The sequence below is a fragment of the Takifugu flavidus genome, chromosome 2 (genome assembly GCF_003711565.1).
Source record: "Takifugu flavidus isolate HTHZ2018 chromosome 2, ASM371156v2, whole genome shotgun sequence".
NCBI classification, from domain to species: domain Eukaryota; kingdom Metazoa; phylum Chordata; class Actinopteri; order Tetraodontiformes; family Tetraodontidae; genus Takifugu; species Takifugu flavidus.
In genome coordinates, this window is record NC_079521.1 from 3,663,276 (window position 1) to 3,681,211 (window position 17,936).

The following is a 17,936-nucleotide window of genomic DNA, read 5'->3' on the forward strand; positions in this document are numbered from 1 at the left end:
CAGCGCTGTTATTCATAAAAATGACAATTAATAATTTTTCCCCACTTGCCGACAAATGTAAAGCCACTGAACACTAGCATGTGGGGCTGGACGGGCCTCATTAGCATCAGCTAATCCGCGCCATTGACGTGCTTTTATTTTGAAAGGAACCCTCAAAGCCACAAAAATCCGAAATGCAGCTGCTCACCAATGAAAGATGTCTTCAGATGGTCCTCAGAAGCAGACGTCAGAAACACCAAACTGAAAACCACTCACACCAACTAATGTTGTATAATATGTTCCCTTCAAACATCAGTATTTTGTCACAGACTCTGACACATCCTAATGTAATGCTACTAAATAATATGAGAGCTCCTGGCTGTATATCATATCCTTTAATTACACTCATTAAAGGGATTAAACACTTTGACTAAAATAATGCTCTCCAACCTCTAGACTTCTGAGGAAGTAATTTAATTTAATTTTGTCAAATTAAATTAATTAATTGTCAAATTAAGTCAGATTTACATATATTATTTCCAGTGAGATTGCAGATTTTTTTTCTTATCAAATGGTGACTGCACGTTAATTACCTATTTTGCCACAGGAGACAGGACTCAACCTGCCCTCTGCTGGTGTAGAAGGTCACATGTGATCTTTGAAAACAGTAACCTTTAATGCTGTGTCCTCCATCTGTTGAGATCTGTTGGGTGTTAAGAACAACTCTGGTGTTTCCTTCCAAGAATCAGCACTTGCAGCTTGTCCGGAACCTTGAAGGCAGATAAAAGTCTAAATTTAAAAATGTGTAAAGACCATGATGAAGACACTTTCTAGATAAGATCCCATCCGTCCCTCTGTCCGTCCATCCATCTGTCTGTTAGCAAAATAACTCATACATTTATGAATGGACTTTAATGAAATTTTAAAGAACTCTTGATCACTGGCCACTGAACAGATGATATACTCCCACATATACCATGGGGAAATGACCTGCTTCTTTTTAGGTTCATAGAATTTTAAATATAAGATATGCAAACGTGTTTTTAAGACTAAGTCAACTTTTTAATTAATTTACCTCTCCAGAAGAATAGATGTCACCAGAAAAAATACAGAACTATTGATTTTCAAAGCTGCTGGTAGCTCATTGTTGGTTTTAAATTTCGTCATTAAATCACAACCAACTTTTTTTGTCCATTTGAAATGCTTTGACTGATGTGTTTTATTTACCAAGACAAATTTTTTAGTAGGTCAAGATTCTCCGTGCAAACCTGGCAAAGTCCCTGCCCCGCAATGGATTTTACCCTTCTTGCTGCGATAGAGCACGTTTACTACGTACTTATTTTCATGTGTGTAATATTTGGAGACATCTCGTGGTGGTCAGAAGTATTGCAAGAAGTCAACGCTGGTTCTCACCGAGTCCCCTCTCCAGTATGGGAGAATCTATGTTGGATGTCAGACACAGCGGGAATTTTCCATGGCTGGATGTCCAGTCTAAATGATTATCAATGGAAATAAATCAGAAACTGTGATTTAAAAGTATTTAGAGGATTAAATATATGAGTAATCTAAAATACTCATAAAAAAATCAGTTGGTTTGTTCATTTTAGGCTACACCAGGAACACAGCAGCATTTTAGCACTCACCTAAGGGGTTTTAAACAAAGAAATCAATTAAACCAACAGCAATTTGTTTCTTTCTAGACTTCATCCATCAGTGAAACTCTAGTTTAAGGTCTAAACAAATGTAAATGTTTCTTTTGACATGCTATTATGTAAATGTTTCTATTAACACGCTAATGTCACACAGATACTGCTTCCTGCAGAATAACCTGTTGTGCAAAACATCATGAGCACTTTCACGTGGTTTGACAAACCAGTTATATATGGTATGTTTTCCTTTCCCATGTGTGAAATGTTGTTTGAGAGGCTCGGCTGGATGTCAAGCTTTGTCATATCAAACATTTGAGCTGACCCCATTTTGTCTTTGCTCCAGCTAGAACCTGGTGAAGGTTAGATGAATGGAATTCAGCTCCATGCTGAGCCACACCTAGACACATTATTGCAGTCTGGAAGAGGACTGGAGGGACGTGCAAAGAATGTAGAAACTGGACATGAGTGAGACAAGGGAAACAAGCGTGAGACAAAGAAGTACATAGCTGCCTTTGTGCAGCGATTAAAGAAGGTTTTGTAAGGTTGGAGGACTTGGATGGAGGAGGATTGAAGAGATGGGACTGAGAAAACCCCAAGCCTGTGTAAACACTGGGATGGAGAGAGCAGAACAAAATAGTTGGAAAGAGAGCAAGAGGGTAAGAGAATGAGTGAGAGGCATATCATTGGGCTGAAGTGTCTTTGGAGTGCTGCACACACTCATACACACTTGATAGTCTGGGGAATGTCTCATGCACAGCAGTACCGTTTATGTTAGCTTGGACCATTAACATTTGATTGCTGTTTATTTTTTCCTGCTGCGGTGAGAAACTCAGACTGTTTTTTAAACCTCTTAAATGAACTTCAAGAAGAGGTGCAAAAGTGGTGACCCATCTTTAATCACCGCTGTGTAAATTAGTACGACCTTACAAGGCTGTCAGGACACCCATGTAATCCTTTTGGGCAGCCTGACAGTCACAAAGAGCTGTTCGGTCTCCTGCAGAAATTATCCAAAAGAAACATTTTAAGAACATGGTTTAAATTTAGAATTCTTGGCCCCATTGTTGCCATAGCAGCAAATATTTACATTTTTACGAGTAAGTTAAAATTAGAATTGGAGAACTGTCATTAGACCCCACGTGCAGCAACCCTGCTCAAGGCAACATCCATTTGCTTTTTAACCTTAAAAATACCTGTTGCATGTCAGAGATTTATCTGTCTTTTTTATGAACAGATTGTGTAATAAAGTAAGTTGTTTGTCAACATTTTAAAACTTGATGAAATTTTTGACCAATTAAACGGACTGTCGAGAGAATCAAAATTTCCAAATCAACTAATAACAAGTCATTTCTGTTATGACTGTAATTTAGGGCTTGGCTGGTGTAATAATAACTGTATATCTGTTTTCTTTTGCTATTCATCTAAACATGCTGTTTGATTTCTGTACCTTTTGGGAACAATCTCAGGGGGCATAAGGCATTGCTTGATGGCTTTACAAGTTTTCATAGGATTACATGATCAAATTGTTTGTTTTATTTATATTTTTAGACTTCAGAAATCTTAGATGTCCCCGCACTTGGAAATTTTGACAGAGTTCATTTTGACTCCATTGTGTAGATAATGAACAAATGCTAAGTCACACTGTTATGTGGTTCACAGGGATCTGATGACACTTAAATTTAGGTATATTATTTTCTCTATGTCTTATCTCTGTTTGTTTTGTATATACTATTATGCCTACAAGATACACATATTAATCAATGTATTTTTAACAATTATACACGTATTACCAGAAAAATACACTTGTCAAATATTAAAAATCATCAAAATCACCTGTTGTTACTTTCAGTACTTCGTGTGTCCTATAGAGGTCAGTGTTTTTAGCACTACAGGTCAGTAAATCCAGTTGATCCTATCAGTCTGGATTTAGGAAACCAAACACACTGTCAGTCTCTCTCTCTCTCTCTCTCTCTCTCTCTCTCTCTCTCTCTCTCTCTCTCTCTCTCTCTCTCTCTCTCTCTGTCTCTCTCTGAACTATGGTGTGAGGGGATTATCAGTAAAGGTAATGTTATATATGTTTAAATGTTGCATTTTGAGCATTGGGAAACATTATGATCCTCCGTCCCTTTGCTCTTGCATGTGTGCCTACAGCTCTGGATGAGCACCAGACACCAAATCAGGTGAGTTAAGCTGTGCTGGCATGGCCAACCAAATGAGAGGGATTTGGGGATGTCTAGCCTACGCTGCGACCAGCCCGCCTCGCCATTCAACCTCCATTCAGTAAAGCCATGCAGATAGGTCCCCTTAGATCTCTCCCTTTTAATTAGGAGCAACAGCAGACAGCACAACTTCACAAAGAAAATTCAAATGACAACAATACATAAGAAGTAAACAGAGGAGCCTCTGTAGGAGCGGACTTATGATAAAGCTAATCATGATAATCCTTAATCATCCCTAATAACTATTTACATCAAACACACTGGGTGATTTTCAAGTTACACTCCAGGTGGTTTCAAGACTTCCCTCAGAATTGTTACTACCATGAAGCTAGAAATGATTTCTATTATCCTTTTTTCCATCTCTTCATTATGAACTGACTCTTGTAGGAGAGAAAAGATGGCACAAAACTGTGACAGTAGCTGCACGGCAGGTTTTTCTTACGATCTCTCCTCTCCCTTGTTAGCTATTAGTTATCTCACATAAGGAAATCAGGGGACAGGAAACAAGAGGACAGAAAAGGAAGTTGAAAGACTAAAATGGCAGGCAAACCCCTGCTGCCTTCAAGTTGCTGCAACACAATATTTCAGAACTGGTAAAAGTGCTGATTTGCTTCTGAAATCTGGTGAAGTTGAAGTGGAAGGAAACCCGGAAAATTATTGTGCAAATAGCTGCTTATGGATTACCAGGTGTCGTCAGCTAGGAGCATGTTAAACTCGTGCACTGAACAGAGAGAAAATGACAGACATTGAGGCGTTTTAATCCCTTTTTCCCAGAATTCTCTCAATGGACAGTTCAATTGGTTGTTTGTAGGCGCGGCTTGCGTGATGCCGCCTGCGCACCATTACACCACTGGGCCCCTCCTCTGGGGGGGGGGGGGGGGGGCAACATCAACCATAATCCCAGTTCAAAATGTTCAGAGGACAAATTCTGCAGATGGAGGAGTGTGTTGACAGCAGCCAAACATTCACTTCTGCTTCTAGGATAACTCCTACAGTGTCAGCATTCAGTCTTGTGTGTGTGTGTGTGTGTGTGTGTGTGTGTGTGTGTGTGTGTGTGTGTGTGTGTGTGTGTGTGTGTGTTTAAATTGAGACTAATTGCTGCCTGTAGATGCTGGATTATTCAGTTGAGAGGTCCAAAAATGGCCTGATGGTGCTGCTAAAGGGCAACCTGTGATTGGTGGACAGAAAGAGTGGGTGGATTGAAGAGAGCTAAGGGCGGAGTCTGGAGGAGGGGTTAAATGGAGACTGGTGAAGACAGAGAATATGGAGGCTAAATTTAGCCAATGGCTCTCCTGGGGTGGAGCTAATCCTCTTTGCAGTCGAATTATCTGGCCTTCGGATTAGAGAGCTTTGCTTCTACGCAAGACATCTACTCTCTATAATGATGTCCAATAGCAGGCTGTACCATCTCCCTGGTGGGGGCGGCTGCCTGGGCAGACCAGCTGTTGAATGAAAAGACCAGTTTTATTGGTTTTAACACAATTTAAAGGCTTTGTGTATATCCATCCATCCACCCATTCATCCACCCATCCATCCATCCATCCATCCATCCATCCATCCATCCATCCATCCACCATGGGAAAACTGCTGTTTTCTATTGGATAGAAGGACCTATCTCATCTTAATGTCTTTGACTTTACTACAATGGAGAAAATGGAGAACCAAAAAAATGCATAAATTAGTATTTTTTCTATCTTGCCAAGATTTCACAGATTAGTCACTAGTTACAATAATAATACAATATATCACCTGTCATGTGATTTTTAGCTCTTCTTTCCTCCAATCAAACCTGAATCTTTAAGATCTAGAGAGTAGATCAAAACAACACAATCCTGTGGAAGACTTCACCAGTTGGATTACATTTCAGGACACGCATAATCATTTTTAAGAGTTTTCTGTCAGGATGATCATGCGTACGGTGGTTGGCACTTGGAATTGGCACTTTCCGGCTCAGGTCTGGAGACTGTGACTTTTTATCGCTAGTGTGACTGAATGGTGTGTCTCCTATGATGGGGTGAGGACCAGTCAAGAGGGGATTTCTGCCTCTCACCTGGTGACTGCCGGTATGACGCTATCGCTAATGGTTGTTGCTTAAATATTATTGAGACCAGATTAACATCTGGCCTGCTGAAGGGTCCTCGAACAGCACAAGGCTGTTGCTCTCCCAGCTAAAAATGACCCATGATCTCAGCACATGAGTGCCAGCGCATATTCAAAAGCATGCACAGAGTTTGTGTTCACTTTTATCACAGCCTGTTGCTGTTTGAAGGAACGTACCATTCAGGTCTGATGGGAGGGTGGTTAGTTCCAGGGAATTTCCTGTGGGGATGAGCCATGATGAGGGAGGGGTGGCGGGGGGGGATCGTGAGGTTGGATCTTAATCCCTTAGCCTTGGTTGCAGCACGGCCTCAGGATAAACTGGCGTGTGGGATTTGGACATATAAAAATGCTACGTGGACATTTCATAAAAATTGTTTAAAGTCCTTTTTTTTTTTAAATCACAGGAATGCTACCACTGGTAAGGCCTCATTCATTTTACTCATACGTAGGTGTAGCGTAGGTGCAGGAATTACTGATTTGTCAGGTAATGAAGAGAGGAAGTGAGAAATGAAACTCCCTCCACAATTTATTGATCTAGATTTACTTTAATCTGACTGCATCTGTGCCACCAGTAACCGTCAGTTCTAACAACCACGTCCACATTTGACAACACATTTTGTTAACAATACCTGAAACTGATATGTAAGTGAATTTCCTACTATGCGTATAAATGTGTTCAATGTAGCACAACCTTGACCTGGTTGTTGCTGTTATTTAGCACAATAATATTGCAGCTCCTCTAAGAAAATGGAAGAAAATAGTTACTGACCTCTTAAGGTCACGGAAAAACTGACCTCATTGTTTTCAGCTATTCCATTCATGTATATAGAAAAAGCATGATGATTATTCCCTATTTCAAGAATGAGTGCACAATTTTAACACAATAACTGAGCTGACCCCCATAATCTGTTGCTTAGTGGATACCAGGGGTTTGCAAAAGGTCAGCAGTTATTGCAGAAATCAAGTAGTATAGTTATGCCAATGAGCGCGAACAGACCTCTGAAGCAAACAAATGTGCAGTTTTTTTTATAATAAAAAAAGCTGATTGACATATACCCCAATCATGCACACTACAGAGGAGCGAGGAGGGTTCAGGGAGTCAAATGAAGACAGCTATCGGCCTCTAAATGCTGCTTGCATTAATACTGAACATCACAAGTGGTTCTATTGCTCAACAGGCTGTATTAAAGTGATGAAGTGAAGACTTCCACTAATCAATGGTATGAACTGTTAAAGGTCACTTGAAAAAAAGAGATAGCTTTTTGTAAATTGTGTGTCTGCGGTGTGTTCAGGCTCACATTGATTTCCAGGATTCAGAGGAGCTCTTTGACTTTAGAACACCAGGGATGCTGTCAGAGGGGGGCACATGGCAACCGATTCCGTAGGTGGCCTGAGAATGAGTGTTTGAGGCATCGGTGATAAACACAAATGCAAATCAAACGTTAAAAGAGAAGGAAGAGTAATGGAGACTGGAGGGAAAATAATGAATCCAGGCAGATGAACACTTATGTAAGAGCCAGCTGTGTGAGTAAAGCAGCAGGATGTTGAAGGCAACAGCTATTCCTGTAGCCACACTCAGCATCCGTTCTCCAGCCTCATCTCCTGAAATATTCATGTGTTATTCATGTTCCTCAAGGAAAGACTAAAAGGGGAAATATAGCAGTCTATTGTTCCTTGTTATTAAAAACACACATTTTTGAAACTGATTGAAGGATTTCGAAATCAGACATGTGGTACGTTATTCCAAACCTCAGTCCAGGTTCCAGAATCCACCACTGATTTTAGTTACCTCTGTGACATTCGTGATAAAATGACAATGTGAGGCAACATGGATCAAATGGGTGGGGGAACTGCAGTCTTAATCTGGATTAAATTACAATGTTTTTCATCCTGGCTCTAAACCAAAGCAGCTCTCTGAACCAGCAGTTCAGGGAGCTGAAAGGCCGAAACAATCAAACAAAACTCTAACTGAATACTGTCCGAGAAAAAGGCACACAGTTAAATCAATAGCTGAATGAGAGACAAACAAATCCTGGACACTGTAAACTGGACGGCAGTTAGAAAGACCTTAACTACCGTAGAGATCCAGTCGGTAAAAAGAGCTGTTTTTGGTTGGGTTTTGTTCAATGTTTATGAGCAGCTTTTCATTTGGCCTAAAAACTTCTTGCATCCCAAATTATCCTCCACACTTACTGCCGATGCCAAAAATCCATCCTTTTCCTCTAGGTTGTTATAATGTATTAACTGTGAGACAACCCCCGTAAAGGCTCATATTCTTTGAGTAATCAGAGTTTGGCAGTGTGTAGTTTCTGTAAAAGCTCTTGGAGAATTGACATTAATAAAATATAGTAAAATGCATTTGTTTAGTGTAAAATGCACATGGAAGACTTGAAACCCATAGCTGCTACGGCTAACATCAATTGTTAATATTATATATTTGGTAAAGTGTGGTTATTAGTTTGTGGTTGTTAAACAAGTTTTGCCATTAGGACTATCTCCTCACTCCTTCATTTTTGCTCCCGCAGTTTATTGCTGCCATTTTATTTTATAACAATTCAAATTAAACACCAGTGTGGCTGGTTTTAATGGTATGTTTTGAACTCAAGGAAGGAAGTGAGGTGTCCTGTATTTTCTACTCCTATAAAGCAATATTTTATGATACGGTACAGTTGGTTGTTCCTTAATTTCTCGGCTTCTTTATTTTTACAAGACCACATCTTTGTTTTCACTGGTCTTTAGTGATAGCATTAATTATCATGGCAGTAAATGTGAAGTACTGGTTCTTGTTGTCTGGAAGTCTCCCTGGTGCAGCAGTGCTGCATCAAAATGGCGTTGGGCCATTAGAGTGGTGGGACTATGGGATTATCTGGCAGACAGGGGGATTTCTTTCTGCCTAAACATATTTAGCTAGAATAGTCTGCATTCACTCATGATTCACCATGTTTCACAACTAATTTGAAATACAACATTCAAATAATATTAACTGAATTGTAATTAAAATTTCATAGCATTCCCTGGCTGTTCTGGCTGCGTTTTGTTCATCTGTGGCCTAATCCATATCAAAATCTGTTCATATACTAATGATCTGTTTGTGTTATTTCAGGTTCAGCATGCAGAGCTGTGTAAATCAAAGAGGGTAAAAGTCTTTTGCTGAAGCCACAGAGGCCTTATATTTAAAGAGCAACTCCACAGAGGACTGAAACACGCCGGACCTGCAGCCCACCTGGGACTCCGGGAATCCAGAAGTCAGTAGCAACGCAAAGCAACAGTTACTTTTGAGGATTATGCCATTATAGCTGAGGACTTGAGCTTCCTCAGAATAAGACGGCTACACAGAAAAGTCTGTCCTGATCTCTACACACTCAGCAGGAGCCATGGATGATCCCTATCAAAACAATGTAAACCAGCAAATGGGTGGGGAATACACCTACACCCAAGATGGAGGAGGACAAGATGGATACCCTTACCAGACAGACTACCCTCCACAGGACGAGGACGCTGCTAGTGATGCCACTGAGGGTGCAGATGAAGACAATCAGATGTATGAGGGGGAGTACCAGGGGATTCCCCACCCAGATGAGATCAAGGAGGCACGGAGGGCAGCACGCGTGGAGGCTAGGAGGAAAGCCCGGATGGCTGCCCAGCAAGAGGAGGAGGAAGAAAACTTGCCAGAGCAATATGAGACCATCATGGAGGACTGTGGCCATGGACGCTTCCAGTGGATGCTGTTCTTTGTGCTGGGCCTGGCACTAATGGCTGATGGTGTGGATGGCTTTGTGGTGGGCTTCGTCATGCCCAGCGCTGAAAAGGACATGTGCATATCCAACTCTGACAAAGGGTTGTTGGGTAAGGGACAAGTGCTTTTTGAGTATCGACATATCTACTGATTTATGGAGAAAGTTCTTCTACATTTCAGATGTTTTAGGTTGCCTTAGCATATTGTTAGATATTTAACCACAGCAGTAAACACAAGAAAAACAAGAAAGGGACATTTGTATGCAGCGTGAGCCACCTTCCCAGGAAATTGTAAAAATCACTGATCCTCGCTCTACATGCAGACAAAACTGCAAATGAATGCCCCCCTCCTCATTTCCCAGGCCTCACGTGAAGCCAGGTGATGAGGCAGATTGCTCATCGCTCATTTCATTTCAAAAGCAGGCTCCTGGGACGAGGTCTTGCAAGAGATTGATGAGGAATCCAGTGGTGATTGTATTCAGTGTGTGTTCAGGGGCTAATGTGGAGCATGTTGCAGCAGTCAGAAAGCCTGGCGGCCTGCAGTGCCCAGTGCAGAGCTGTCAGACACACTTCAGGCCTCTGACAGACTCTGGTGGTGGGATGGAGGCCTGGCGAAAATGAAATCGCAGCATCTGCGCAGAGCAGGAGGGGAATGTTGAGGACTGGGCGGGAATATCAAGTAGATCTGCAGAATGATCCTCTCTGATTTACACTCACGCTCTGTTCGCCAGACTCATGGGAGCAGAAGTGTATTTAATCAGTCCCTCTTTGTCTCAAATATCAGGCAGCGTCTCAAACCATTTGTTTGAAATAAGCAGATGGTTGCTGAATTATCTTTACAGAGGGAAATCTCAGAAAGAAAAGTTCAGGCCAGTCTGGCATGGATCATGTTATGGAAGCCATCAGGGTGTGTGTACTTATGTGGCAGCTGAGTTTTGTCGAGCTAAACTGTACCTCGCAGTATTGTTGCATTGTCAGTTCTACATAAACGAGTGTTACCATGTGTTATTATCTCCTTTGCTGTTCAAGGTGAAATTCATAATGATGATACTGCTACAGCAGTAGTATTCACATCATGACCAAACATCTCTCTGTGTTGATTAGCAATTAGCCCGTTAGCCTGTGACTTCAGTATCAACGCCGCCCCTCATCAGTAACATAAAAGTTGCATAACAGAGGAGAAACATTCTCACAGCCGTTGTCTAATGTTTGAATGATTATTTTATTATTATTTTTTTAAACTCAGATGTTCTAGGATAACACATTTGCTTCCATATAGATCCTCAACAAGGTTGCTGTGACAGATCTTTTCTGTTAGATCTCTTCTTCTACATAAACTGCGATAAGAAATCTATGAGAGGATGTCTGACCTGTAATTTACACTAAGTCACAATCTCTTTCTGTCTGTCTGTCTGTCTCTCTCTCTGTCTCTCTCTCTCTCACACACACACACACACACACACACACACACACCACACACACACACACACATTTTATCTATATGTAAAAAAAACTTTCTCTAACACAAAATAACTCAAGAAACTTACTTAAATTGTTTTATTTCACTTTTGTCTAACAGAACAATGGAACTTGGTTGCATATTGATGGTGGTGGAATCCACAGGTTTTTTCTTCTCCTCTACTGGAGCCAACCGTATGATTGCTTTTACATTTCCTACTGCAAAGAAACTGCATTCACTGAGCCCAAGAACAGTTTAACCAGTAGGCAGGAGCTTTGCTGGGGTTGATCCTGAGCTTCCTCTTGAAGGACACGTGTTCTAATCACAAGGCCACCCTGTCAGTTCACCTTTATTTCTGTCCAAGACATATAGACACACCTAAGTATAACTTGGCAGCGATACTGACTGACATATTTGCCGTGAGTCTTTGCCTGCTGGTGCCCTGATCTGTCTCTTGTTGAATGAATTAGGGATGTGCAGCCTGGCGTGTGGAGTGGCAGAGCATTTGGAGAACACGTAATCTACGTGGAGGGCTCACACTATGGTTCCACATACTGTTAAGCTTCTTAGTCCCACTGTAATTAGGGATGTGTGTAGTAAAACAGTAGGCAGTTGGGAGGGTGTGTCCACAGCTTTAAAAGATGGAGCGAAGGGGATGTTTGCTACAGGTATGAGTCGAGACTGTGACAGCAGGGGAGCTCATTACCTGCCCAGGGTCACAGTGCAAAAGCACATAATCATTATTATCTCCTCAATGCAGCAAAACTGGTCCCCGGTAAAGGTCTGATGCCTTCCAACCAAAACAAAGGCCAGTAGAAATGGAACCCCTACCCCCCCAACCTGGACCTGCTGCAACAGCAGACTCCTGGTCGGGAGCCTGCAGGTAAAAGTGTCAAAGCGGATACGTGTGAAGAAAGCTGAAACTTATGGTGGAAGTCTGGGATGCATTGAAGTCACTGTGACCTTTATTTCTCAGTCCTTCATGGAAATATCACTGAAATGCTGAACGGCACATGCGTTTGCTACATCACACTGTACACAGGAAAAAATGGGACCATTTCTGTCTTTTCTGTGTGTTCAGTCAAGGCTCAAACAAGGGGGAAGGGAGCCCCCTGGTGGGCGTCAGGGCTCTCGCCTGCAACTGGAATGAAGTCTGCACGATGTCAAATTCTGTCTACTAAGCTTTTTGTTTTTCTGTGTTTCTGCAGGTCTGCTGGTGTATGTAGCCATGATGGTGGGGGCGTTGGTATGGGGGGGTCTGTGTGATAAGATGGGCAGGAGGAAGTGTCTGATCTACGTTCTCTCCATCGACCTCATCTTCTCTTTCCTGTCCTGCTTTGCTCAGGGCTACGGCTTCTTCCTCTTCTTCAGATTCTGCTCCGGCTTTGGGTGAGACTCCTATCATGCTGATATATTACATCATTAGCGAGAAGGTGAAGAAAATGTTTCAGAGGAAAAGCTTGCCCCATTTATTAAGTATCGTGATATCTGTATAATTTATCTAACCTATGATATAGGCAGGGGAAAACATATGCCAGGATTAGCTACTTAACACAATCTGAAGCTGTTTGTTTGTTTGTTTTTAATGAAGTTTTTAACTAATTTCTCCCCCTCCAGAATCGGCGGTGCCATCCCAATAGTGTACACTTACTTCGCTGAGTTCCTGCAGATGGACAAACGAGGAGAACATCTGAGCTGGCTCTGCATGTTTTGGATGCTGGGAGGCCTGTACGCTTCCTTTACAGCCTGGGGCATCATCCCTCACTATGGTAACACACAACACCTCATCTTCAACATCTGCTTTAATGCAGATCTCAGAGTATTGACACACTCTTTCCTGACCGGCCTTCAGGTTGGGGCTTCGCCATTGGCACAGAGTTTCAGATGCACAGCTGGAGATTATTTATCCTCGTGTGTCTCCTCCCAGCTCTGGCTGCACTTGTTGGAGTGATCTTCATGCCGGAGAGCCCTCGTTTCCTCCTGGAGGTCAGATCTAGTGATGTAGGGTCAAAAAACAGAGAATGAAAAGCACATGTGCTTCCATGCTTTGCTTTGGCAAACAAATCACTGCAAAGTTGCCCCTTTACCTTGAATTCAATATATTGGTGTAAAGTTTAAACATTAAGCTGTGACAAATGCTGACTCAGTATCCCGCTGTGGGGAAGAGGCACCAAAAATCTGCTGAGGCCAGTTTCGGGTCCAAGACACACTTAGATGTTTAACCACACATTTTCAGTCTTTCCCCTTTACCATCACACATTTGATCATGTGACAGGAAGTGTTGTTGCTCAACAGGCTCCTGAAATCTGTGTGTGCATTTTTTCCAGAATGCCCGTCATGATGAAGCATGGATGATCCTGCGAAAAGTGCATGACACCAACTGGAAGGCCAAGGGAGAACCAGAAAGGGTCTTTACTGTAAGACTTGCTGAACATGGAAACTGCAATTTCATAGTTCATGTGTTACTGAACTATACACATTGTATAAGTTCATGTGTCACTGCATTTTCTTTATTTAATGTAAAGATAACCCTTCAATGTTGGTGGGTTTTCCCTGTAAATGAATAAAGGGTTAGTTGCTTATGTGTTCTGTTGTGTAATGATGAATGATGCTGCTCTCCTCATCATCGTGTCACTGAATTTAAGCTGACTCCAAGATAATGTAAAGAGAAATCTCGTCAGTAAATCAACTTTGAACTAGAATTCTGTTCAAATAATGAGATGAAATTTGTCATTTCTCTCTTTTTTGTAAAGGTGACCAATATTAACACTCCAAAAACTCAGGAGGATGAGTTCATAGAGATTCAGAGTGACACTGGAACTGCCTTCCAGCGCTGGACCGTCAGACACCTGACCATGCTGCAGCAGGTCTGCAGACCACCCTGAGCTGACACTCTGGAACACAGATAAACACAGATGTCAACGTTGTCTTCATTCTTGTCATGATCTGTTTGTCTGTCCTCCCTGCAGGTGATGGCCAACATCATGTCCCTGTCAGCTCCAGAACTCCGACTTCAGGGCCTCTTCCTGGTTATTGTCTGGTTCTGTTTGGCCTTCAGGTTTTGTGCTGGACTCGCTTTTATAAAATGAGACATTAAAAACAATGGGATTTGATGGAGAACGTAAAGAAATATGCTGTGTGTGTTTTTGTGCAACAGTTACCACGGGCTGGGCGTCTGGTTCCCTGACATGATCAAGTACATGCAGTTTGAGGAGTATGAGGCGAAGGTGCGAGTGTTCCACCGAGAGCGGGTGGAACGATTCCACTTCAACTTCTCTCTGGTCAATCAGATCCACCGCGAGGGGGAGTACATCCACGACAAGTGGGTTTGTTGCCCATCATCGTATTCCAGTTATCCACAATGCTTCTCACTTTGTTCTTTTCCTCTCATCCAGATTTGCAAATATTGAGATGAAGTCAGTAAAGTTTGAGAATTCCCTTTTTGAAAACTGCTACTTTGAAGACATCAGATCAACCAACACCTTTTTTGAAAACTGCACCATCAAAAACAGCATTTTTTATAACACAGGTGCCGTTTCTGATCATTTCTTTCATATCATTGCATTAGCATAGCATGAAAGAAAGAATAAAAGAAAGAAAGAAAGAACAACACTTGACAGGCTTCTGCTCTCTGCAGACCTCTGGCAGGAAAAGTTTAAGAACTGTCAAATGGAGAACACCACCTTCCTCCACCCAAAGAAAGGCTGCCATCTGAACTTCAATGAGGAGAACGACATCGTCATCTACATGGTCAGCTTCCTGGGCAGTCTAGCTGTGTTGCCTGGCAACATCATCTCAGCGTTGTTCATGGATAAGATTGGGAGAATCAGAATCATAGGTGTGATGAGCAGCTGAGATCATCTTTTGCATGATTTCCCCTGATTTGTTCCAGCACAACGTCATCTGTTCGTTTCCTTCTAGGTGGTTCTATGCTCGTGTCATCTGCCTGCACCTTCCTGCTGCTGCTAAGCTTTAGCCAAGGAGCTGTGATATGCTGGCAGTGTCTCTTCTACGGTGCCAGCGTGGCGGCCTGGAACGGACTAGAGGTCATCTCTGTGGAACTCTACCCTTCCTCAAAAAGGTTCAGTGCACAGGCTGCTCCACGCTGGCTGCAGACATCACACCATTCATTGACTTTTACTGAAACTTGAAATGTCTCATTTAATAAATGAGGCATGTATTTATTGGAATGTTTGTGGTGTCTTTTTATGAAATAGTGTGTATCTAATATCTGTGTTTTTGGGTACTGCAGAGGAACAGCATTCGGTATCCTGAACGGGATCTGTAAATTTGCGGCCATCATCGCCAGCTTCATCTTCGCGGCCTTCATCGGCATCACTAAGATCATCCCCATCTTCTTGGCCTTCTCGGCCCTCGTCTGCGGAGGTCTGCTGGCACTTAAGCTGCCCGAAACCCGGGAGAAAATCCTTTCCTGAATAAAAAAAAAACTGAAATGAAAGATGAAATTTCAGTCCTGTGCTAAGCTAAGTGTGTGCATGGGTCTACCTTGGCTTTATTGCTAACAAAGAGAAATAAAACATGTGGTTGCCTCTGTGAACCCATGGTTGCTCCTCTGTAAGCTCCCTGAGCTGCCCAGCATCTCTGTCCCAATGATTACTGTTTTTAACCATGTCCATCCTCTATCCAAACACACATTAGGACTTTGTTTTGTATGACATTTGTATCACCTGAACTGAAAATGTGTCTGAAAGTTGATGTAGTTGATGTTTGTTGTTGAGCTTATCTACAATTGCAGAAGGAAGCAGAAACAGAGAAACTTTGACCTGATGTGACTGGATTCATAGCCGCAGCTCAGCTGCCGCTGGTTCTCTTGTCCTGTTTCTCTTTTATCTGTCCTGTGTGTAGTCGTCTGTCATTCTCGTGCTTTGCTGTTGTCTCTACACATTAACCTGGATCGACCACTTATTAAACGTAGGCGTTTGTTTTTATTGAACCCGAGTCCGAGCCGAGGGCTGAATTTCCTTTTCTATCTTCCCGAGACTGTGTGTTGTGTTCTGTAGGTGATGATGTAGAGTCAGTCTGAACCGTCACAACCTGCCATGACAGAGTGTGAGGAAGAGTCCTGTTGGCTGCTTCACTTGTCTGGTCAACAGAAAGATGGACGTTTAGATGTTTGGATATGATGCTCTTATCTCTGTGTTCTGAGGAACCTGTGAACCTGCTGCGTGTTTCTTTGGTGTGCATGTGTGTGTGTGTGTGTGGGTGTGCTAGTGTGTGTGTGAGCACAATCTGGCTATTTTATTTGTTGTATATATTATAGACCTGTGTATATTTGTTATAAATATAGTAGTTCCATCATGGCTTGAAGACAATGAGGGCTAATGATCCACTTTCCTTTGAAAAGTAGATGACATGAAGATATTAAACACATTCTAAACTTTGGGAAATACCAGACTCTGTTTCTTGTCAGACAGCATACACCAAACTTTTGTGGAACACATGTGGATAATAGAGATGTTTGTATCCAACTGCAAGGATGCATTTTTGTCGCTGGGATACACACAGTCACATTCATCAGACACAGGAAGCAGGAGGTGCGCTGAGGTCCTGAGGATCCCGGGAGGAGACGCGTTCCAAGTGACTGCTTCCATGATCTCACATTTTATTCTGAGCAGATTCACATATGAGTAAAAGAATAATCTCCCACACAATTGCAATTGCTGGCTTCCATCACTGATATCTGTTTTATTGTTTCCTCAGTCAGGGATAGCAGCCGGTGTAGTGCTGGTTTATGGTTGGGACCCCAGGTTGAGGGTTGAGACCTTCTCTGCTACCCCGAACTGGCTGCTACCCCAAACTCAGTGATAGTCAATAGACATTTATTAGATGTCTCCATTACAATGTCTTGGCAGCACTGCTTCATGTTGGTGTGAGAGCTTTTATCACAATCAGAACCCAGCCGTCCCATGTTGCCAGGGTCAAAGACTGGCCCCTGGGGTCCTCACACCCTTGATTCAGTGAAAGAACATGAATGAGCCCCACAGCTGCTGAAGATACTAATATATATTACTATATGTATTTAACTGCAGTAAATATATTTTTAATGGATTTAACATATGCTTGTTCACCATGACAATGGCTGGCAGGGAAGGATTCAAGGATTCAGGTGCAGATATACTTAAAAAGCCATTTTCACCACGCTGAACAGTCATTCACCAGGGGAGGATGTTTTTCTGCAACTTTCCAAAAATTAGCTGTAATTCGTTCATTGTTGCTGGTTGCTCTTTGTGGGTTAGGGTTAATGTTAGGGAATGTTAGGGGCTGGTTTATTTCCTGCCATCATAATGGCATTAAGAGCTGTATGATTCAGGCAGGACACTACTGAAAGGGTCAGATTTAGGATTATGGTTATGAAAGGATGGATACTTAGAATGAATGTTTTAATGCTATTCTGTAATGTCCTCGTATCAAAAAAATGTGAATCCATCCAAGGATTGTGCAGAGGCCTGCTTGAGGAGAAACCTGAGGGCCATGGCAATATAACACTGTGCTCATGTGATCTATGTCAGGACTGATGAGACAATAATCGCGTTGACCATCTGGATCAACCTGGGAACTTTATAGTATAACATAAAAAATAATGAATATCCTGATTTTTTTAATTTGAACATTCCTTAAATGTGTCTATAATATTTATTATTTCTACATCATAAAAATATATTTTTTTAATAGAATTTTCTGTACTTGTCTCTATTTGATCATAAAATAATTCAAATTTAAGAGTGTGCTTCTGCAGTAATTAGCACAGTTGGCTAACATGTTTGGGTGTAGCAGGCT

General features: G+C 42.0%; 1 protein-coding gene and 1 long non-coding RNA gene across 2 annotated transcripts; one reads left to right on the forward strand and one right to left on the reverse strand.

The window, feature by feature from the left end:
• Positions 1-6,207: 6,207 nt before the first annotated feature.
• sv2ba (synaptic vesicle glycoprotein 2Ba) lies at positions 6,208-16,546 on the forward strand. Its single transcript, XM_057025508.1, has 13 exons — positions 6,208-6,362; positions 9,048-9,790; positions 12,347-12,527; positions 12,756-12,907; positions 12,991-13,124; positions 13,466-13,555; positions 13,892-14,005; positions 14,108-14,196; positions 14,296-14,460; positions 14,534-14,667; positions 14,776-14,976; positions 15,060-15,219; positions 15,391-16,546. Exons 2-13 carry the CDS (start codon positions 9,319-9,321, stop codon positions 15,572-15,574), a joined length of 2,076 nt encoding a protein of 691 aa, XP_056881488.1. The 5' UTR covers positions 6,208-6,362; positions 9,048-9,318; the 3' UTR covers positions 15,575-16,546.
• Positions 11,223-14,061, reverse strand: LOC130521753 (uncharacterized). Its single transcript, XR_008949436.1, has 3 exons — positions 12,981-14,061; positions 12,790-12,902; positions 11,223-12,544 (listed from the first exon to the last, which is right to left on the reverse strand). It is a non-coding gene; the product is annotated as an uncharacterized LOC130521753 (long non-coding RNA).
• Positions 16,547-17,936: the final 1,390 nt, after the last annotated feature.

Coding starts and splice junctions, on each gene's coding strand:
- sv2ba (XM_057025508.1), top strand. CDS start 9,319: ATGGATGATCCCTATCAAAACAATGTAAACCAGCAAATGGGTGGGGAA. Junction 9,791..12,346: donor CTCTGACAAAGGGTTGTTGG/GTAAGGGACAAG, acceptor GTGTTTCTGCAG/GTCTGCTGGTGTATGTAGCC. Junction 14,668..14,775: donor CAGCATTTTTTATAACACAG/GTGCCGTTTCTG, acceptor TGCTCTCTGCAG/ACCTCTGGCAGGAAAAGTTT.